At 38.8% G+C, this 21820-nt stretch overlaps 1 protein-coding gene across 5 annotated transcripts in view; it reads right to left on the bottom strand.

Moving 5' to 3' along the window:
* Positions 1-21820, bottom strand: part of LOC136256889 (uncharacterized) — a 49482-nt gene that overhangs the window by 21500 nt on the left and 6162 nt on the right. For all 5 annotated transcript variants that reach the window (XR_010701711.1, XR_010701710.1, XR_010701709.1 and 2 more), the window contains exons 5-11: positions 18048-18419; positions 11411-11779; positions 11210-11341; positions 11116-11157; positions 10982-11053; positions 8113-8166; positions 6850-6984 (exon numbers count right to left, since the gene is read on the bottom strand). Coding sequence is in view for 2 of the 5 variants with exons in the window: in XM_066049947.1 (XP_065906019.1) it covers positions 6850-6984; positions 8113-8166; positions 10982-11053; positions 11116-11157; positions 11210-11341; positions 11411-11779; positions 18048-18419 (1176 nt within the window). In the remaining 3 variants the exon portion in view is untranslated. The remainder of the gene's footprint in view (positions 1-6849; positions 6985-8112; positions 8167-10981; positions 11054-11115; positions 11158-11209; positions 11342-11410; positions 11780-18047; positions 18420-21820) is intronic.

The following is a 21820-nucleotide window of genomic DNA, read 5'->3' as shown; positions in this document are numbered from 1 at the left end:
ATGTAGTACCAGCCACTTGTCTCCACTGTATAGCAGTAGTAAAATGTACTTAAAACCTGTTTACCATGAGTAACTTTTACTTGTGGTATACATCTAACTTTACATTTTAGCCTAGAATGAGCTGTATATCAATGGTTATGTCACTAATATGAGCCATTTAGTAATGATGAGGATGAGTGTTAGTGTTATTAGTGAATATCGGATCGGTTATCGGTATCGGCTAATTCTGTTGCTTAATATCGGTTATCGGAATAATCGGCTAATTTGGATATCGGTGCAACACTAGTCAGAGGATGCTTAAACGTTGATCAGTATTGCATAAGTGTTTTTCCTTGCTACACCCACACGTGGGATAGTACTGCCCCCTGTGGCAGTGTGTGCCCTAGGATTCGCCTCACTTAAATCATGATTTTCTGTCATGTCACTGAGAAGGAAAAAAATGTATGGGCAGGAATCGAACACTGTTATATGCTAATGTTATGGCTGTTTGTGGTTTTCACAGGAATGTAGCTCAAGATTTCCACCTTCAACGTTCTGTAGAGAATGAACAAAAAAAGGACGTAGCAATCATATCACTAAAATTATACTTCTAAAGCAGCAAGTTGTACTAAACTTTGTTAGACAAAACTTCTAAATGTGTAGTTCATACTAGTGTAGTAAGACCACTTGGATTAGCAGTGTGGGACTGGAAAACCACCTTGAGCTGGCATTATTGTAGTCCCATTGTTACTCTATAGGTGAAGTGAGTTTCCAGGTTTTATTCATGCTTTTCTTTAGTCCCTTTCACCATCGTCATCCTGGTTTGACTCCACCCCAACCATTGCCTGAAGTGCAGATTTAATTACTGCTATAGACAATTAATAGCAATTAATATTACCCCTTGCTTTTACCCTCCTCTACCACTGTGTACACAAGGTAGATTCTGTAGATTGGGTGGTGCCTCATCCAGACACAATGTGCACTCGACTATCAAAGATTTGTTGCTATTTCACTTCATTTCAAGCCTTGTTCCACCTGTTAAACAGCACTGCAAAAAAAGAAAAGTAAAAGAAGCATCCCTGCAAACAATTCAGTCATGTGCTCTTTGACTATCAATTAGCTACTAGGAAGCAAACAGCCATTCCATTTGGCATTCCTTTACTTTTAGATCATCTTTCTTTTTCTATCCATTATACAGCATTAAAAACAAAGAATGGTATGAGAAGTACATGCCTCACTTCCTCTGTAATCAATCCATGCACTACAGAAATTGCAGATGATTCTCATAACAACCGACTTGCACTGACGCTACCATGTATTACCACAAATCAACACCTTTGCGGCAGTGGAGAAAAAATGGAACACAAAAGAGGACAAACGTACATCCATGATGCATACATTGTAGCTGTTGTGGTTGATGAGAAGCACACCTCAGGATGAAGCAATGTTGAAAAGTGAAGAAATCAATCCCATAGTAATAGCCTTTGAGTCGTGTATCGCTGAAGGCATCAGTTAGATAGTTAGTTAGTCAGTAGAAAATTAGAAAATTTTTAGAAACTTGATGGAAGGGTTTGGAGTCACTCTTGAAGGTTATAGGGGAAAAGTGAGGGTAATTTAGGGTAATATTTTGGGACAAACCTCCGAGATCACCTTACTTCACAGTGCTACCTTACGGTATGATGTACATATATATAAGAGTTTAAATCTATTGATTTAAACCTAGTTAATGGAGCATGCATGTGAGCACTTGTGGAGTTAGTGGGCTCTTATTGGAATAATCACGCATGCGCTGTAGCCAACACGAGGGACACGCCAAAGGTCACTAGACAGCACTCAAGTCTTAAGATGCCAAGAAAAATCGCCAAGACGGCTACTACATGCGGAAAAGGGACACGCCTGAAACCCCCAAATCAAGATAAGGGCGACGGAGCACCACCCCGCGGATTACATCAGACTCAACAACAGAATTGTTCCATTAGCCGGAAGAGGACAAGAGAAGCAGATAAACCTACCAGTAAACGACCAAGGAAGAACCCCAAGGAAACAACTAACGGTCGTATTACAACTAGAACTAGAGCTAACGCTCAGAACACACGGCAGCAACCCAACAACGATCGCTCTGAACAGCAACAAATGCCCCGTGCCACTCCTGCTAAGCAACACCAGCCATCACGAAGTTTAGCCGAAGCGGACATCCCACGGATAGTGGACGCCTTTATTGAAGCTCAGGACAAATGCCGCCATCGACGTCAAATTCAGGACGCGAACGAGGAAGTGTATTCTGAAGATGAAGATTCTAGTGTCTCTTGGGAGGATCCTTCAGCCGATGAGGAATTCTCTAGTAAGGACATTGTACTTAACACGCAATATGTGTTAGTTACTCAGCTAGATATTTGTATAGTAATCATAAGCATTTGTGCATGTTACGTTTATGCATGTCTTTGTATGAGTAAGCTTGCCTGTTGTTGGTTCCCCCACCCCTTCACCAACCTGCCAGTGCAGTGCCATTTATGTTCACAATTCACATTCCTGTACTTTCCCAAGATCATACCCTCCCCCCCTGTCTCACGGCCCTGCCAATGCAGGGCCACTTCTGTTCCCGACACACCCCATACTTTCCCTGGAACGCCCCCACCCCCCTAATTAAGCACAATAGTGTGCTGATTTCACATATACATATTATATGGTAGCGCAAATCAAAAATGGACTTGTCCTCCATCATCTTTCATCATTCATTGCAGTGGCAGAGAATGATGAGGACCTCATGGAGCAGTTGGGCCATGTTGGGACTATGTCAAGCAAACACTACAAGAGGATAGATGCTTCATCTTATGTCAACATCGGGGCCGGCTGCCCACCAGTCCCTCTATGGTTAGCCAAAAGGATTGAGTCAGGGGCATTCATAGAAATGGCAGACCTTCTACCAGAACGTTTAGGTGAAAAACAAAGATTCCCACAGGAACAAGTGTCAAAAACGATCACTTACCATCTTGGAATGGCTTCAGTGTTTCTCTACATATGTATCGGTAGTGGCAAGGAAGCACCCCAAGCGTATCGCAGACCTCATGGGCTACCAGTCGTTAATCATAGAGGCATCTATGGAATACAAGGGTGACTGTTGGGCTGGATATGACCGAAGATTTCGTCAGCAGGCCGCATCACGCCCCGACATTACCTGGTCTACTAATGATTCAACCCTGTGGTCGTTGGCCTTCACAGGCCATGCAAAAGTCTCCAGGTGCAGCTACTGCTTCAGCCTTTCCCACCGTCCCGCCAATTGTGAGCTTAGCCCTGATCAACCACGCACCCCCAGCCAAACAACCTGTAAGATCTGTTTTCGCTGGAATGAATCAACTTGTACCTTCCCCAACTGTAAATATGACCACATATGCTACATATGTGCTCAAGACCCAGGAAACACTAGTGTAGCCCACAAAGCCATCAACTGTCCTCAGCGGGCTACTCTACCTCGCGGACCAATACAGCCACTTTTTCCAAGAAATAGTGGTCCAAGACCCTCCTCCTCACATAATTAACTAAACAAACAAAACTGCTTAGCTCAGGAAACAACCTCTCTTTTTTTTGTTATACATTTAACAATGTGTCATTGATCATAGAACATGTTTGCAATCAATTAGATTATGTATTTGTTGTTTTCCTTTATGCCTTGATGCTATTACTGTATCATATAGACACCATGTTTTACAATTCAGCTTTATATATATAATTCTCCTTTAACAGACCCGCAATCATATGAAGATTGGCTACCACTGTGGAAGAAACACATTGTTCATATCCTGAATCACACTATCCTTCCCCCCTCTGCCCAGCACATTACCACGCCACTCCAAGCACAGAACTGGCATCATTTCCTGAAGACATATCCAAATCAAGAACTTGTCCAGTACTTCATCACTGGGTTAACTAATGGCTTCAGAATAGGTCTTACTACCATTGTACATCTGCGTTCAGCTAAAAGAAACATGTCCTCAGCCTTGGCACGACCATTAGTAGTCGATGAATATCTTCAAGTGGAACTAGAGCATAGCAGAATAGCTGGATCATTTCCACCATCCCAATGCCAGGGAGTTCATATCAGCCGGTTTGGAGTGATCCCAAAAGGCCATCAGCCAAACAAATGGCGCCTAATTGTATATCTCTCACATCCATCTAGCTGCAGCGTCAATTATTCCATCCCAAAATCCCTTTGCAGTCTCAAATACATCACAATAGATGATGCAATTCACAGGATTCTGAAGTATGGGCCTAATACCCTCTTGTCTAAGGTGAATATCAAAAGTGCCTTTAGACTCATTCCAGTTCACCCAGCTGATAGGCACTTGCTGGGAATGCTGTGGCATAAGCAAGTGTATATAGATAAATGCTTACCATTTGGCTTATGTTCCGCTCCTAAGTTATTTAACATTTTAGCAGACTTAGTCTCCTGGATCGCCGGTCAACATGGAGTTTCATGCATGCTACACTACCTTGATGATTTCCTTCTGATGGGCCCACCACACTCATCTGACTGCCAACAGGACCTCGACACCTTCATCCAGTTGTGTTCTTATCTTGGAATCCCTCTAGCATCAGAGAAAGTCAAGGGTCCTACAAAAAATCAAGCACTATCTTAACAAGCAGCCTCCAACATACCAGGACAAATTGCTATGGGCAGCCTGTTGTGTATCCTTCTATGGCTTCTTCTGTGTAAGCGAGTTCACTGTTCCATCCCAACACAGCTATGATAAAGCTTATCATCTCTCTCTTGCCGACCTGACATTAAACAGCCGATGCTTGCCAACAGTAGTACAGCTACACATCAAACAATCCAAAACTGATCCTTTCAGGGAAGGAGCATTCATTTTTCTCTCCAAAAGCAACAGAGGCACATGCCCAGTTCGTGCCATTGTGGACTACCTCATTGTACAAGGAAAACGGGAAGGGCCACTATTTGTTTGGCCAGATGGTACCACGCTCACTAGAAATCTCTTCGCATCAGCACTGGCAAGAATTCTGCGCAACCTGAATTTGACCCCTCAACTGTATAATACACATAGCTTTCACATCGGCGCAGCTACTTCAGCCAATCAAGCCGGGTTAACCCCCCTCCAGATCAAGACCTTGGGTAGATGGAGAAGTGATGCCTACCAAAGATATATCAGGATAACCCCTTATGAATTTGCTACCATGTCCAAGCAACTTAACTCACATGACAGCTAAAGCACAATTTTTTATGCAACTGTATGCTAACACAAATACATATACTTGTATGCTCCCCATCCCATGTTATAATTCCTTACCACTCATCTTCTGCTGGGGTGAAAAGACAGCCCAAGCTGCCTTTCTGTGGCCTACTCACCCAAGCTATTTAGTGGTCATTTGGGGTGCTCAGGTTAACCAACGGATGTCATAAGTAACCTAACACCTAATCGCCAGGCTCAGAACTAGTATCAAGGTTTACCAACTCCCCCGGCAGGCAAAACTCCAGCACATCTACCAAACCCACCACAATCATCGATAGTGGTGTCGTGCCCAGTGAAGTTGAAGCAGCACACAAGAAGATCAGGTAAGTAGGTGTGATGCTTGCGCACTACATTAAATAAGAGTTTAAATCTGTTGATTTAAACCTAGTTAATGGAGCATGCACATGAGCACTTGTGGAGTTAGTGGGCTCTTATTGGAATAATCACGCATGTGCTGTAGTCAACACGAGGGACACGCCAAAGGTCACTAGACAGCACTCAAGTCTCCCCCCCCCCTACCCATTTGTGTGTATGGTGCATGTACATTAGTATACTAATCACTTGTTAAACATAACCTACACAATCATGGTAATCATTCCAATAAGTCCGTGGCCTCTATTATTGATGTGTATCTACATATTGCATGATAATTTGGTTGCCTTTGGTCCTGGTGTTCTTTTTGTCTCCTTTTCCTTTGTCACAGGATATTGCTGGTACCACAGAGGAGGTCAGATGTCGTACCGGTATTGGCCAGTGGTTGAAGGTTGGGTGTTGCCTCATAGTCACAGTATCACCTTGAGTTCCAGAGCTGCCTCTGGACAAGGTTGACAGATGTGTGTGTATGATTGTGTCTCTGATTCTCCACAACTTCTCATGCCGAGTTACCTCAAAGCAAGGCCAAACACATCAGTTGGGACAAGCAGCATATTATTAAAGGTCTTCATTGCCTTGCATTCCAGAGCGGCCTCTGGACAAGGCGAACCTCACGTAGCTATGTACATGAGCAAATTCTCCATCCCAATTAGATTGGGATGTGACAGTGCCGGAGTTTATGTTTATGCCTGCCTTTCCCCATTAAGCCATACCTATAAATAATGTTATAATGCAAAAGATAGGTGGCCTACTCACCCAAGCTATTTAGTGGTCATTTGGGGTGCTCAGGTTAACCAACGGACGTCATAAGTAACCTAACACCTAATCGCCAGGTTCAGAACTAGTATCAAGGTTTACCAACTCCCCCGGCAGGCAAAACTCTGGCACATCTACCAAACCCACCACAATCATCGATAGTGGTCTCGTGCGCAGTGAAGTTGAAGCAGCGCACAAGAAGATCAGGTAAGTAGGTGTGATGCTTGTGCACTACATTAATATCACAAAAGTATTCAATAGATAGGGAGTTATGTAGATACAAATAAGAGCAAAGTGCTCCAATTTTTTTTATTATGGATAGAACAAATGAAAACATTATCCTCTTCTCAATGAATTGATAACTGGGTATAAAGTAGCAGGAATGCACATATGTGTAGTTTCTCCCAGGAACATAAAAGTATTATTGATAATTATGACAATGAACAAGGTAACAGAATGCATAAAAATTTCCAAAATATTCACATAAAGAATGGCTTACTAGTAATTATGACATCTACTATCTCTGGTGGAACACTGGCACCATCCGCATTACTATCGGCAGGAAAACTGAAAGCAACAGATTCTCTATTCCCTCCTGGATCAGAAGAAATACCATCACGCTCTTCCAGCTCATCTATAGTAATAGGAACTAATGTATATACTTATAGTCAAAACATATTATAGGACATGACTAAAACTTGGAACGGACTGTAAAATGGACTCATGAACAGACTGGAAGAAATTTGTCTATAAACCACAATTAGCTGTTTGGAATCAATATCAAACACTACAATGACAGTGAATAAGCCTCTGTACACTGTCTCAAAATTTTGCTTGAACAGTCGAGCCGATATTAAGTTCTGTACATATGTAACTAGTCTTGAATTTCTTTCTTTAAAAGCGCACTCTTCGCATTACAACTGCAAAGCACAAGCTTTAACTAGTTGAAAAGATGTTGTAGCTACTTTCTCAGTTTAACAGGTGACAGGTGATGATGGACAGGCTTCGAGGTCATACCATGTTGTAGTTCAATGGCTAGCAAAGGCTGGTTGTTAAAATAGATTACTTATAGATGATTTTAACCTTGTCTACAGCACCAACAGTAACAAGTTCATTTATCACTCATGACTACTCTTAAGTGCAGGGCTTGGTATCAACTCCATAATCATGTTAAAAGCCTTATGCAAAACATGTTGTACTTAGTATTGTTTTTGGGACTGTACATATGCTATACTCGGAAAATCCATGTTTTAGGCTTGCGTGAGCCAGTCTGTTTTCAATTCCATTTTCCAGTGTGTTTAGTATTTCACGTCCCAAAACATACCTACTGTACACCAAAATGTACAGAATAAAGGTTTATCCAAATGATCAAATAGTGTATAACATACAATTTACTTAAAATTATATCATTAAGCTAAACAGCTGATAGCTATTTCTTCTCATTGTTGGATAGTATTTCTATAAGGATGAAAGTATTAGGCATCTCTTTGTAGGACAGACCAGTAAATGGAATTTTACAAATGAAAAAGAAACAGACTGGTGCAGAAAATAAGCAATAGACATATGAGGACATTAAGATACATTCAGCTTTAATGTTACAAAATATCCATCTATACATAGCTCTGGATCAATTAATTCATGCCCACAGGCTTGTTGACATGACTTTAGCAAAACAGTCTTCAAAATAACACTGCTTATCTTTTAAACAGTTCAAAATTATTATGGTAACTGAAACTAGAACAGTACATATGTTATAACTCACCAACATTTTCAGATGGCATAACGTCTACTGGAATTCTGGTACCATCATTATTCTCTAGTATAATAATAATTGCAGACACATGAACTTCCCCAGCAGCCTGTTCTTCTAACAACATGATGTTATGCAACTAATACCTTGTACAATTAGTGCTCAAATTTTCTATTCCTCAGTGATTCAAGGAACCAGAACACTTAATATTATATTGTAAAGATATATTATTACCAAGTACAGTGTTGTTATTATAAGTACACAAAATTTTCAACTAGAGTAGGGACCATAACAAATACTGAAACAAGTTGGAGTAGTGCACGATGCTAAATCACAGTAAAACAATAAGAAGTGTTATATCCCTACTGTGCATTTCCATTATGGTATCTTGAGCACAGTAGGGATATAACACTTCTTAAACCCCAGTGCGTGGGAGTATCAAAGCGCTGCGCTGGGTTATAACTACCATACAGCTAGACAGAACGGCGCTGCTACTGTACAATATATTAGTTATCACCCAGTGATAACTAACTTATCACCCTGTTGCGGAGCCACTCAGTCTCTTTCGTGACATCATAATAACCGCGAATGGCATTGTTTACCGATGGAACAAAGAGCCAAATAAGGAAATATTGATACAAAACACACCAATACAGCACTTAAAACTACCTAAATCTTACAAGAAAACTGTTAATCCTTTACACAATAACACTACAAGTTACCAATACGATAGTTTAACAAATGTCAAGAATAGTACGTGACGATTTTTGCTCCAGCAATCACTCCCAACGGTCACTATGGTGAAGAACTAACTTCCTCTAGCTTCATCGTTCCATCTTGGACTATGGTAGCCACTTGTTGGTCTTTATTTTTCTCTTGCACACCACGCGACACCACTATACCAATTTCTGATGAAGGCGAATCGTACCTGGAACCGCTGCTTCATAACACCGCCCTTTGCTACAGTTTTGTAGGCAGTATGTAAGGTCTCTCTTGTGGCTACGAAGTAGAATCTCCACACAATTCGGACGAAATCTTGAGCACAGTGACAGGAACTCAAACCGGAACTTAATTTACTATCCGTAAACTTCTGCACACTCCCGCGCACTGGGATATAAAATAGTTATATCCCGTATACTCGGATGATATCATTGTTATACACTCGTACCGGGATATAACTATAACTTATTGTTTTACTGTGATTTAATACCGTGCACTATTCCAGCTTGTTTCAGTATCGATGTGTTATGGTCCCTACTCTAGTTGTGTATCTGTTTGTCAACTTATTTTGTAAAATAAAATTATTATGACTGGTGAACCTACACATACTGCATCAAAAGAAAGAAATGGCGCTGTGCATCCCAGCTACCAATTATCGTCTGAAAAGTGAAGTATCCATTATGCTTCACTGTCAGCTATATTCAACCCATTACATAGCATTACGAATCAAGAACTGTTCGAAAAGCACCTCTGCAATCAAAGTAGCCACTATGAAAAATACGGACAATTTCCATTATGAAGAGAAGCCATTAAGCGCTACCGCCAAATCGACACCTTTAGCTGTCAGTGAAGGAACGAATGGGACACAAAGGAGGACACTGGGAAGTCCATGAAGAATGCATTGTATGTACTGTGGTATGCCAAAAGGCACGTGTCTAGCTGAAGCGACGTCAAATAGTGAAAAAATCAAGTCCATAGCCTTAGCCGTTATTGAGTTATGCTTGTCTGAAGGCATCAGTAAGTCAATCAGTTACTTAGTCAGTCAGTAGAAAATTCCATTTTAATAATTTAAAAAAAAATTCATATCAATCTGCTGAAAGAGTTTCGGGTCAATCTGAAGGCTTGTTTGGGCTTACTTTTACCTAACCAATACTGCTTCATCATCATCATGTAAAAGTGAGGCTGGTTTTAGGGTGATGTCTTTTCATGGGCCTTTGTGGTCTCTATTATACAGTACTATTATACTGTATGACAAGTGGCAAATTTATAAAATGTGTAAATGACCTCCCTTGTTTCAGTACTTCTTATGTTTTATATTTAAACTTCATATACCAGGTGCATGTCCTGCAGCTGGTTTTGGGCTGGCTGTGGGATATGTACCTGGTTACTATAATTGTTTTGGAAAAATAATGCGTGTTCTTCTACCCAAGTAAGAAAAAAGTTTTATGTTAAATTAACCTGAATATGAAAAATGAAGGCTATACAGTGCCAGTATTAACCTTTCAGGTAGAAAATAATTGCCTCAAACAACCCCAGCAATCAATTACTGGCAAGTAATGTTGCCATTTGGCTTTATACACCCTGTATTTGGCTACCTTACATAGCCTTACATAGCATTGGAAAGTAGAACAAGATACATCTTTAGAAGCAATCCAATCACTTCAAATGTATGATGATCTACTTACAATGTTAAATAAATTATTATCAAAGCTACGTACATAGTTCAACCAATGTTACTCAACTTCCCAGATTGGAAGTTTTTTGAAAAGGTACAGAAAGGAGAAAAATCCATGCAGTGTAAATTAATGTGCCAAAGTCCCCTGCACTGACACAGATATTGTCTGTTACCAAAATGGTACACACAGTGTGAAGCCTCATTTCCTAAGCTGAACAATAGCTAACTTCTAAACTTGAGTTACACATTACATCTCTACTCAGGAAGCTTGAACAGATCAAATCATACAACTTTTCTGATATTACGTTCAAATTCTCTATAAATCATTGTCTACCTCAAACTACTGTCTGTACATGACAAGGATTCAAGATCAAATACAGCACTCAGATGACAGTTACACAATCATACAATGTTCCCACTTTTCAGTGACATATAGCACTTGCAGCAATGTTTGAACAATAAATAAACAAACAAACAAAACATTACCAGAATGCATGTTAGATGAGCCATGGGTCACAGAATTGCTGGTTGTGTCGGGGTGCCTTGTATTTCCAGTAGCTATGAACAATACACGCACATCATTCAGAACACATAACTTGTATTAATCACAACTGTCATACCATCATAGTCACGATAACTGCCTTGACCAACTAACGAATATTCTGAAATCACACAACAATTACTTAAGCATTGCATTTACTGTGTCATCCTAACCTTGTTTCTTACAACAACAAAAATATACTAACAATGCTGCTGCTGCTACTACTACCACCAACATCAATGCTACCATACCCCCTACTACAATTGCAACAATTTCTCCGGTGGAGAGCACAGTTCTGGAGTTACCTGTGTGTATATGTGCATACAACAAATTAAATCTGCCAAATTTGTAACATACAAATGCAATATGCTTACCAGCTATAATCAAGTAAGTATTTGCTTCATCAGATAGGTTTTCACCATCAGTAATGATATGGAGCTGTTCTAAAACATCTGGATCATAATATACAAAACATGAGTATTTTCCTGTGTCTTGTTTTGTAAAATTAAAAATTCTCAGAATGGATTCCAATACGTTCTTGTCTTCTGAATCGGGAATTTGATGTTGTGTGATATTATATTTTTCATCACTCATCAAGTTATCACCATTCTTTAACCATTTAAAATTGGTCAGCGATTTTAATGATGATGCATTAACGACACATCTCAATTCTGCTGTGTTGCCCTTCACAATAGATAAATGTCTACTAGGTGGAGCAGTTATTACTGGTTTTGGTATCACACCTGTATACATACGTATAACAATAACACCAGTACTTATTATTAGTGGATGCTCATGTAACTGGAGCAGGCATGCAAGAGACAAGTATGCATTATACAGAAAACAAAGCCATTTCAGACAACCATTTTCTGATAGTGCTTAGACCTTCTATTTGCTGTGAATATTCCCCTGTAATGGTATACCTCCTGCTTCACTTGAATCTCCCCATTGGTAAAGGTATAAGGCATAAATATTCTTCTAGTGGAATGGAAATCCGATAGCAAGTTACAATGTAAAAACCAAACATATGTAACAAGTGCACAAGTATAAGGAAAAATTTAAATAATCATGATAGAAATAAAAAGCCATGCAAGAAGTGATATCATCTATACACCTCCAGCTACACTAGTGAATATTAAATTCCTACTTCAGTCATTACTGCCTGGTAATATATAGCCATGGCTGAAGTAGGGATTAAATGTCTACTGTTATAGTTGGAGGTGTATAGATGATCCACACAAAAATATCCAAGCAGTGAAAAAAGGTGTGGCCTTCATAAACTTGGGTGAAAAAAGTTGTGAAATTGAAGGTGGTAGCCAAGAAAATAGCTGCAATGATGTAAATGTCAATAATTCCTGTGCATTATTAACTTTAACATCATTGTAGCTATTTCTTGGCTGCCACCTTTACCTAGGTTTCTGAAGGCCACACTTTTCACAGTTTGGCTGTTTTTATGTGGATTTCACTTTTTTTCGTACTTTGTAAAGTCTCAGAACCAGCCTATGGCTGACTTTGGGGTGGGGATTGTCTTTACTCCCATTTCTTCTTATCTATACAGACACAATGATAATTATCGAAGACAGATGTATTGTATTATATGTATTATTTGGTAATATAATCTAATAGAGTGCACATTTTTTGAGGACTTCTAATAGAAACACACTTAGAATGTTCTATATCTTCCATTGTTAGATTAATGGAAGCTTTTAAACACTTTTGTGCACCTTTTTACCCCGCAGTGACTGCTCTTTAGAGTATTTTGAGCCATGATTTTACACTTACTGTTTTTTTGCTTGTAACTCTGTAGCTGTAACTCCACTGTTTTTCAAGTTATTCCATGCTTGGTTTACCTTTTAGCCATGACAAAAGTTCGATTTTTTAATGTGAATAAACATTCATAATTCAGTGGACATTTATCACATGCATAGCAAACTTAGAATCTTATTTCATCTTTATACCCTTCCCACTATTATTAACTACTTTATACACTCTTCATTTGCATTGAAGTTTGCAGTAATCAGGCTACACATTTGCGTTTTATAACAAAAGAAATTAAAGCTCCCACAGACTCTCTAAAACAAAGAAACAAATCAAAATTTTGAATGTCCATATCTTGCAATTGGCTGCTGCGAATTTAATCAAATTTTCTGTGCTGTTTACCCTACCTGACAGACAGCTAGCTATAATGAAAAATGGTGAGCCATGCATGCATGAAAATGCTGTTTTCGTTATACCGACGGTGTGGCATGCCAGCTTTCTTGACTGCCTGACACTAGTGGTATGCGATATCAGGATTTTTATTTCGATATGATATCGATACGATATTGGGGTAAATATCGAAATTTCGATACGATTTTCGATAATTTTTAATTGTGTGGGTGGTGTAATTTCGTGGGCGGCCGATATTTATAAATATGCTTGAAATACAATTTACACACAAACTATTGCACAAAACTAATAATAAGCCTAGAAAACTGGTAGACAAGTTTTTAAAGTGGCTAGATAGTACAGAACCAACCTTCATTTCTAGCGTGATTGTGCAATCACACACTAAATGCTGTAGATTTATCGAAATATTCTTCGATATTTCGAAATTATTGCAAAATATTACCATTTCGATAAATATCAAAATCTGCTAAAGCAGTATCGAAAATCGATACGATAACGATATCGACAAAATTATCGTGAAATCGATATTTTTTTGATATATCGCACATCACTACCTGACACACTATTGTGTGTCCTGATATCACTTGTTTCATTGCTTTTTATTTCTATCATCCTTACTTAATGAAAATTTTCTAATTCTTCCTTATACTTGTTTGTTTACTATTTTTGTAACTTGATTAAAGTATGGTGAACCAGTGCATACCACATCAAAGGAAAGAATGGTTTCAGAGATGTTATAAAAATTATTTGTGTGATGAATGCACACCCTGATTATCATTACCGAAAAATGCAAATTACCATTCCACTCTATGTTCCACAAAGAACAGTACAAGAAGTACCTCTGCAATCAATCCAGCGATTATGGAAATTAAGACCAAATGTGTGCCCTTCTTATCAATAACAAGTACACAGAAAAATTTGGAATTTTCAATTTAAGTAGGGACCATAGCACACCGATAAAAAGTACTGAAACAAGCTGGAGTAGTACATGATATTAAATCACAGTAAAACAATAAGTTATAGTTATATCCCGTTACGAGGGTGATATCATTGTTATTACAAGAGTCCGAGGCTCCGGGAGCTGAGGACAACTGTAATAACAATGATATCATCCGAGTATACAGGATATAACTATCTTATATTCCAGTGCGCGGGAGTGTGCAGAAGTTTACGGATAGTAAATTAAATGCCTGTGTGAGTTCCTGTCACTGTGCTCAAGATGTTGTCCGAATTGTGTGGAAATTCAACTTCGTAGCTACAACAGAGACCCTGCATACTGCCTATAAACTGTAGTGAAGGGCAATGTTATAGAGCACCTTTGTCAGAAGTTGGTATGGTGGTGTCGTGTGGCGTGCAAGAGGAAAAAAGACCAACAAGTGGCTACTGTAGTCCGAGATAGAATGATGAAGCTAGAGGGTCATCGAAAGCAGTTAGTTCTTCACCATAGTGACTGGTGTGACCGATTGCTGGAGCGAAAATCGTCACAGACTGTTCTTGACATTTGCTAAACTATCGTATTGGTAACTTGTAGTGCTACTGTTTAAAGGATTAACAGTTTTCTTGTAAGATTTAGCAGGTTTAAATGCTGTACTGGTGTGTTTTGTATCAATATTTCCTTATTTGGCTCTTTGTTCCATTGGTAAACAATACCATTCGTGGTTAATTATGATGTCACGAACAAGACTGGATGGCTCTGCAACAGGGTGATAGCTAATATATCGTACAGTAGCAGCGCTGCTCTGTCTAGCTGTATGGTAGTTAAAACCCAGCGCAACACTTTGACACTCCCACGCACTGGGATGTAAGAAGTGTTACATCCCTACTGTACTTTTCAATAGGGATAGCTATAACACTTCTTATTGTTTTACTGTGATCTAATATTGTGCACTACTCCAGCTTGTTTCAGTACTTTTTATCGACATGCCATGGTCCCTACTTAAGTTGAAGATTCCAAATTTTTCTGTGTACTTGTTTGTTAACGTTTTTGTAAATAATTATTATGACTGGTGAACCCACGCATACCACTTCTGAAATGGTGCTGTGCATCCCAGTTATATCGTCTGAAAAGTGAAGTGTCCATTACACTTCGTTGTCGGCTATGTTCAACCCGTTACACAGCAGTATGAATCAAGAACTGTTTGAAAAGCACCTCTGTTATCAAAATAGCCACTATGAAAAATACGGATGATTTCCATTACGAAGGGAAGCCATCATGTGCTACTGCCAAATCGACACTTTTCGCTGTCAGCAAAGATGAATGGGACACAAAGGAGGACACTGGTGAGTCCATGAAGAATGCATTGTACATACTGCAGTATGCCAAAAGGCACCTGTCAGGCCGAAGCGACGTCGAATAGTGAAAAAAATCAAGCCCATAGCCTTAGTCATTATCGTGTTACACTTGTCTGAAGGCATCAGTCAGTTACTCAGTCAGTCAGTCAGTAGAAAATTGCGTTAAATAATTTTTTTCTTAAAATTCTGAAGCAACTTGTTGAAGGCGTTTCGGGTCAATGTGAAAGCTTGTTTGGGCTTAGTTTTACCGAACCAATACTGCCTCATCGTCGTCAGGGAAAAGTGAGGCTGGTTTTTGGGTGATGTTATTTCGTGGACCACATCTACTCCTTTGTGGTCCCTACTATACAGTACGATTACTGAAAGGGGGAAGAGCCATTCCACTTTGTTTTCAGCACAGTAATACGGTATATTAGTACGGTATATTAGGGATCATGGAGGTTAGCAACTTCTCACAAAAACTATTGATCAAAAACCAACTTCATAATAAATTTAATTATGATGTTCATGGTGCCTTGGCTAAAAGCATCAGAGTAGGTGCAACCAGTAAGGCCAAAGCCTCGTCACTTTTTGGCTGAAACATAAAAAATTCAAACTTTGAAGAGTCAAACCTAAAAGTAGTGAACACGCAATACTTAGCATGGCATCAGTTAATAGAAGCAATACTTATCTTTCACTCAGAACAGTTTCATATCCACTTTGTCTGTATTATCCCATTTATCTTTGCTAAAGTGTCAATTCATGGTAGCAAGTGGGTGATGGTTTCCCTACTTTTGTAACGGAAATCATTCGTATTTTCCATAGTGACTGGATTGATAGCAGAGATGCTTCTTATAATGTTCTTCATTTGTAATGCTGTGTAACAGGCTAAAGTTGTAATGGTTACTTCATGTTATGTTAAAAAAAGTAAACAAACAAGTAGAAGGAAAAATTAGGAATTATAAGTTAGATCAGGGATTGTTGCCACAAAAAGTAGTGAAACAAGGGCTACACCTGCAGATATACTAGTGAACATTTAATCACTACTTCAGTCTATACCCAGAGGGTTAAATGTTCACTAGTATACCTGCAATCTCCCTTGTTTATCAAAATTAAAAGTATTATAGCAATAACACATTTTAATCTAGCTATGTATCTTCAGAATATTATAAAACTATTACTTCTTACTCTTTTGTTTTAAGCTTACACAAGGGATGTGTTTATAATACAGTACGATAGTAACTGTATAGTAGGGACCACAAAAGAGTAGGCGTGGCCCACAAAATAATATCACCCAAAAAACGGCCTCAATTTCCCCTGACGACGATGAGGCAGTATTGGTTAGGTAAAACTAAGCCCAAACAAGCTTTCAGATTGACCCGAAACACTTTCAACAAGTTGCTACGGAATTTTAAAAACAATTTATTTAACGGAATTTTCTAGTGACTGACTGATACCTTCAGACAAGCGTAACTCGATAACGGCTAAGGCTACGGGCTTGATTTTTTCACTGTTCGACGTCGCTTCGGCCCAACAGTTGCCTTTTGGCATACCGCAGTATGTACAATGCATTCTTCATGGACTTACCAGTGTCCTCCTTTGTGTCCCATTCATCTTTGCTGACAGCGAAAGGTGTCGATTTGGTGATAGCACGTGATGGCTTCCCTTCGTAAAGGAAATCGTCCGTATTTGTCATAGTGGCTATTTTGATAGCAGAGGCATTTTTCAAACAGTTTTTGATTTGTACTACTGTGTAACGGGTTGAACATGGCCGACAACGAAGCGTACTGGACACTTCACTTTTCAGACGATAATTATTGATATAACCCGGGGCATGCGGCACCATTTCTTTCGGTATGTGTGGATTGCAGAGGTGTTTTCAAACAGTTCTTGATTCGAAAAGCTGCGTAACAGGTTGAACATAGCTGACAATGAAGCGTTATGGATACTTCACTTTTCAGATGATAATTGGGGCGCACGGCATCATTTCAGATGCGGTATGCATGCGTTCACCAGTCACAATAATTATTTACAAAAATAGTTAACAAACAAGTACACAGAAAAATTTGGAATTTTCAACTAGAGTAGGGACCATAGCACATTGATAAAAAGTACTGAAACAAGTTGGAGTAGTGCATGATACTAAATCACAGTAAAACAATTTCTGTTTTACTGTGATTTAATATCATGCACCACTCCAACTTGTTTCAGTACTTTTTATCGATGTGCTATGGTCCCTACTCTAGTTGAAAATTCCAAATTTTTCTGTGTACTTGTCTAATATGCTAGTGAAACACCTGAAATGCAATCTCCTAGTGCACACCTCAGTTTTAACTAATCTGGGTCTCATCCAGGTGTCTACTCCAATCTATTGATGCTACAATATAATATGCAATATGAAGTCGTTTCGGAGTTAAAATTACTATATTTAATACATATAAATATGATAGGGTGAAATATGTAATAGCCAAGTGCACATACTTGCTCTAAAAGTTACAAACATATGAACTCAATATATGACAAATGAGGGGTGCCTATTAATTTACTAAATACGTATATCATGTAACTCACTTAGCAAAGAATTTTTCTCATTATTCAAACTGTACGCATTTACATGACAGGAAATAACAGCTTGATCTAGCACAACTGTGGTGTGTATATGTAGCTTGCTGATAAAGTTACAACATGAAGAATTTCCAGGTGGACAATCCTGTGACGGTGCATCTACCTTATACATATCAGAAAAGGTTTTATCATCCACATAAATAACGTCTCCATCCTTGATTTGAATCATCCAATTAATAAAGTATATTCCACTAGTATGATCATTATAATTAGCTCCAAATGAGCACATATAAGTTACATTTCCACCTTCAACAGCTGTCTGATTATCACTGATACTTGTAATGGGCAATGGCATATTATCATCATAGCATATAATGCCTGTGTCATAGCAAAAACACAATAATAATCCCTATATATATATATATATATTGTACTTTGTGTGGGAGTATCAAAGTGTGCTGTATTTTCCATGTAGCCCTGTATGACAGTATACAGTATCATGGAAGATACAATACAGTGGTATACTTATGAAAACAATGCTGCTATCTTAATTATACAAAAACTGCACAATTGATCATACCTGTTATATTACAAATCTCTAAAACTAGCTAAACTAATCAAGACACACAGTACCGTGTCATGTAGCCCAAGAACTCGGCGAGCCATACTGTAAGTATATTGACAGGAACAAAAATTTTAATTTGTACATACGGTAATACATAGCTCCCAATTAACTGGAACCAATTTTGCTGCAGATATGTCTACCAGATAGTGGAATCAACATACCAAATTTGAAAGAAATCACCAAAGTAATTTCCAAGATACAAGCAGCATTAAGTTATTTTCTTCAGTTTTTCTACTACTTTTTTGCACACTTTTCAAAATCCACCATAAAACATAAGTGCGTATTCCAATCAAGCTGATTTAAAAGGATAAATAAAGTGAACCTCAATATCAGTTTTGGAGGAAATCCAATCAAGATTCACTAAGTTATGACCAATTATTCATGTAAATAAAATAAGATCAAACTCCTGTCACACCTACAGGGTAAATCACTTTGAGTAATCAGTTGAAAATTGGTATATAGTAAAATTAACCATTGTAGGAGTGCCTATTGGTGGTTTAAAAGAAATCAAGATTAAGATGTAACAAAGTCTCGATCAAGATATCCTAATAATGTAGTCACCCTATTATAATATTCAGTAAGTAGCAAATAATCCTGTAGAGAGTGTAGCTACAATCAACAATCAAGTGACCATGCAGAGTACAGCTACAAACAAGGTTCCTGTAGACAGTGAATGTTCTATTAGAATGCACAAGTCTAGCTGTTGTAACTAGTGCATAAATGAATGACGATTTTACTACATCAGATTTACAACAACTGCAGCAAGCTGATGAGGTAGTTGGTCCTATCTTAAAGGCTGTTACTGAAAATAAAAGACCATCTTCCAACATGACTCAAGAAAAGGACAGAAAGTTCCATCTACTTCTCCAGCAGTGGAATCAACTTTACATCCGGCAGGGACTATTATTTCGTCGCTATGAAGATTGCCATGGGGAAGAGAAATGGGCACAGCTGGTAGTTCCACTTGTATTACAGGAGATCTTACATGATTTACATAGTGGGGCTGTTGGTGGTCATCTGGGGGAAGACAAAACCCTTAACCGGTTACGAGAGAGATTTTACCGGCCTGGTCATACCGAAGATGTCCACAAGTGGTGCCAACAATGCTCTGATTGTGTGATGGGGAAAACCCCAGCCCCTAAACAAAGAGCACAGCTTATAAATGTTTATCCTGGCTATCCTCTCCAGTTGGTAGCAATGGACCTTCTAGGACCCTTACCAGAGAGCTCCCAGAAGAATTCCTATGTCCTTGTGTTCTCTGACTATTTTACCTGTTGGACAGAACCATACGCTTCACCCAATCAGGAAGCAGGTACAGTTGCAAAAAAACTGGTGGATGAGTTTTTTTTTAGGTTTTCTCTACTGGACCAACTCCATTCGGACCAGGGAAGACAATTTGAATAAAGAACTTGCTAACCTTCTACAGATATGGGAGACCAGGATGACCCCTTATTGTCCACAATCAGATGGTCTTGTGAAGCGGTTTAACCGCACTCTGTTATCAATGTTGTCCAGTGTAGTAGCAGATCATCCATGGGATTGGGAAGACCACTTATGCCCACTTTGTTGTGCTTACAACTCTAGTGTACAGGCAAGCACAGGTTACATCCCTTTCTTCTTGATGTTTGGACGCCAAGTTAGGCTTCTGGTGGACTTAGCGTTTTAGCTCCCCAACAAGCAGCCTGTACTACATAATGATTATGTTGCTAAACTTCAGCAAACGCTACAAGAATCTTACAAAGTTGTGCAAGATAATCTAAGCAACAACCTGCATCAACAGAAAGAGATCTATGATAAGAAATCTCATGGGTGTCCTTATCACAAAGGGGATTCAGTTTGGCTATTCAATCCAGTTGTCCCACTAGGAAAATCAAAGAAATTTCATAGACCATGGACTGGGCCATACACTATAGTTAAGCAGCTCTCTGATTCAACATACCAAATTCAACATACTAAACACCATTCTAAGAGATGTATTGTACATTGTGACCATCTGAAGGCATGTAATAGAGTGAACCCACTACAATGTAAAGACAGCATCAAACAATCTACTCAGTCTTCTCGTCCCACTCAATTTCAAGCTCCAACTTTGCAGATTATGAGTGATGGTCACAATGACAATGAAGATAGAGACAGTCTACCTATGGCTTGTGGAGAAACACAGAAGTACCCAGCACACTTACACCACCCTCTTGCCCGTCTTGTTGACTTTGTTTGCCACTGAACTTGGGATGAGTTCTTCTAAAGGAGGGAATAGTGTAACACATTGGACTATTAATTTTGTGTATTGTATTCTATTTAGTGCTATTGTTGTATAACGCATGTGTAGTACAGATATGACTGGTGGGTGACCTTGTGTACAATTTAATACAGTTCATTGAGTATTGTCAGTTGGCCACTTGCTACAAAGTCAATTTGTTAATTATATACATTCTTTTTACCACATCTAAAGAATTTTGAATAGAGGGGTGAACCACTTTACCACTCTTTAGGGAAGCCCCTGCACATACTTATATCAAACGGTACGGTAGTACCATTTAAGTAGGGAATTAATGAAAAATTTCACGCCTCCCAAAATTCGGCCTTTGAAAATCATCCCAGAGACATCTTGCACAATGAAAAATCACCTTTACAGAATAATACTAATATATAACAAAAACACTTACACGTGGCCAGATATGAAATTTTATTAAAATCGTCAAAACTTGAATTTTAGTCTCACTGTCTCACCACAGTCGCGCCAACTAAAGCAGCATACGGTCACCATTTTATGCCACAATTTAAAAAAAAATCACCAGTGGGATGTGCCTTTTGGGGTTCCGATGAGTGTAGGCCCTCTGTGCCTTGTCTTTTATCTTCAATCAAACTGCTTATCTTCTTCATCCAACGAAACCATATTGAGGCATTAATTTTCCATATCAACACTTTTTTTCAACAGCATAATTATTCAGAATTATTTCAGAACTGGATTTCAGAATTGCTTCAGTCCTGGCGCTGCAAGAGGTATACTAGCTAGATATCTGCAACTTCATGATTGGGATCTTGTTTACGATAGGTTCATGACCACACCCATCAAATATCAAATAAAAGTCTAGGTTGGATAATAGCGACAGAGTACAGAGACTAGAGATGTACCAATCTATCAATCTAATAT

The sequence above is a fragment of the Dysidea avara genome, chromosome 5 (assembly GCF_963678975.1).
Source record: "Dysidea avara chromosome 5, odDysAvar1.4, whole genome shotgun sequence".
NCBI lineage: Eukaryota > Metazoa > Porifera > Demospongiae > Dictyoceratida > Dysideidae > Dysidea > Dysidea avara.
The sequence above is the reverse complement of the archived record's forward strand: the minus strand, read 5'-3'. Positions and strand labels throughout refer to the sequence as shown.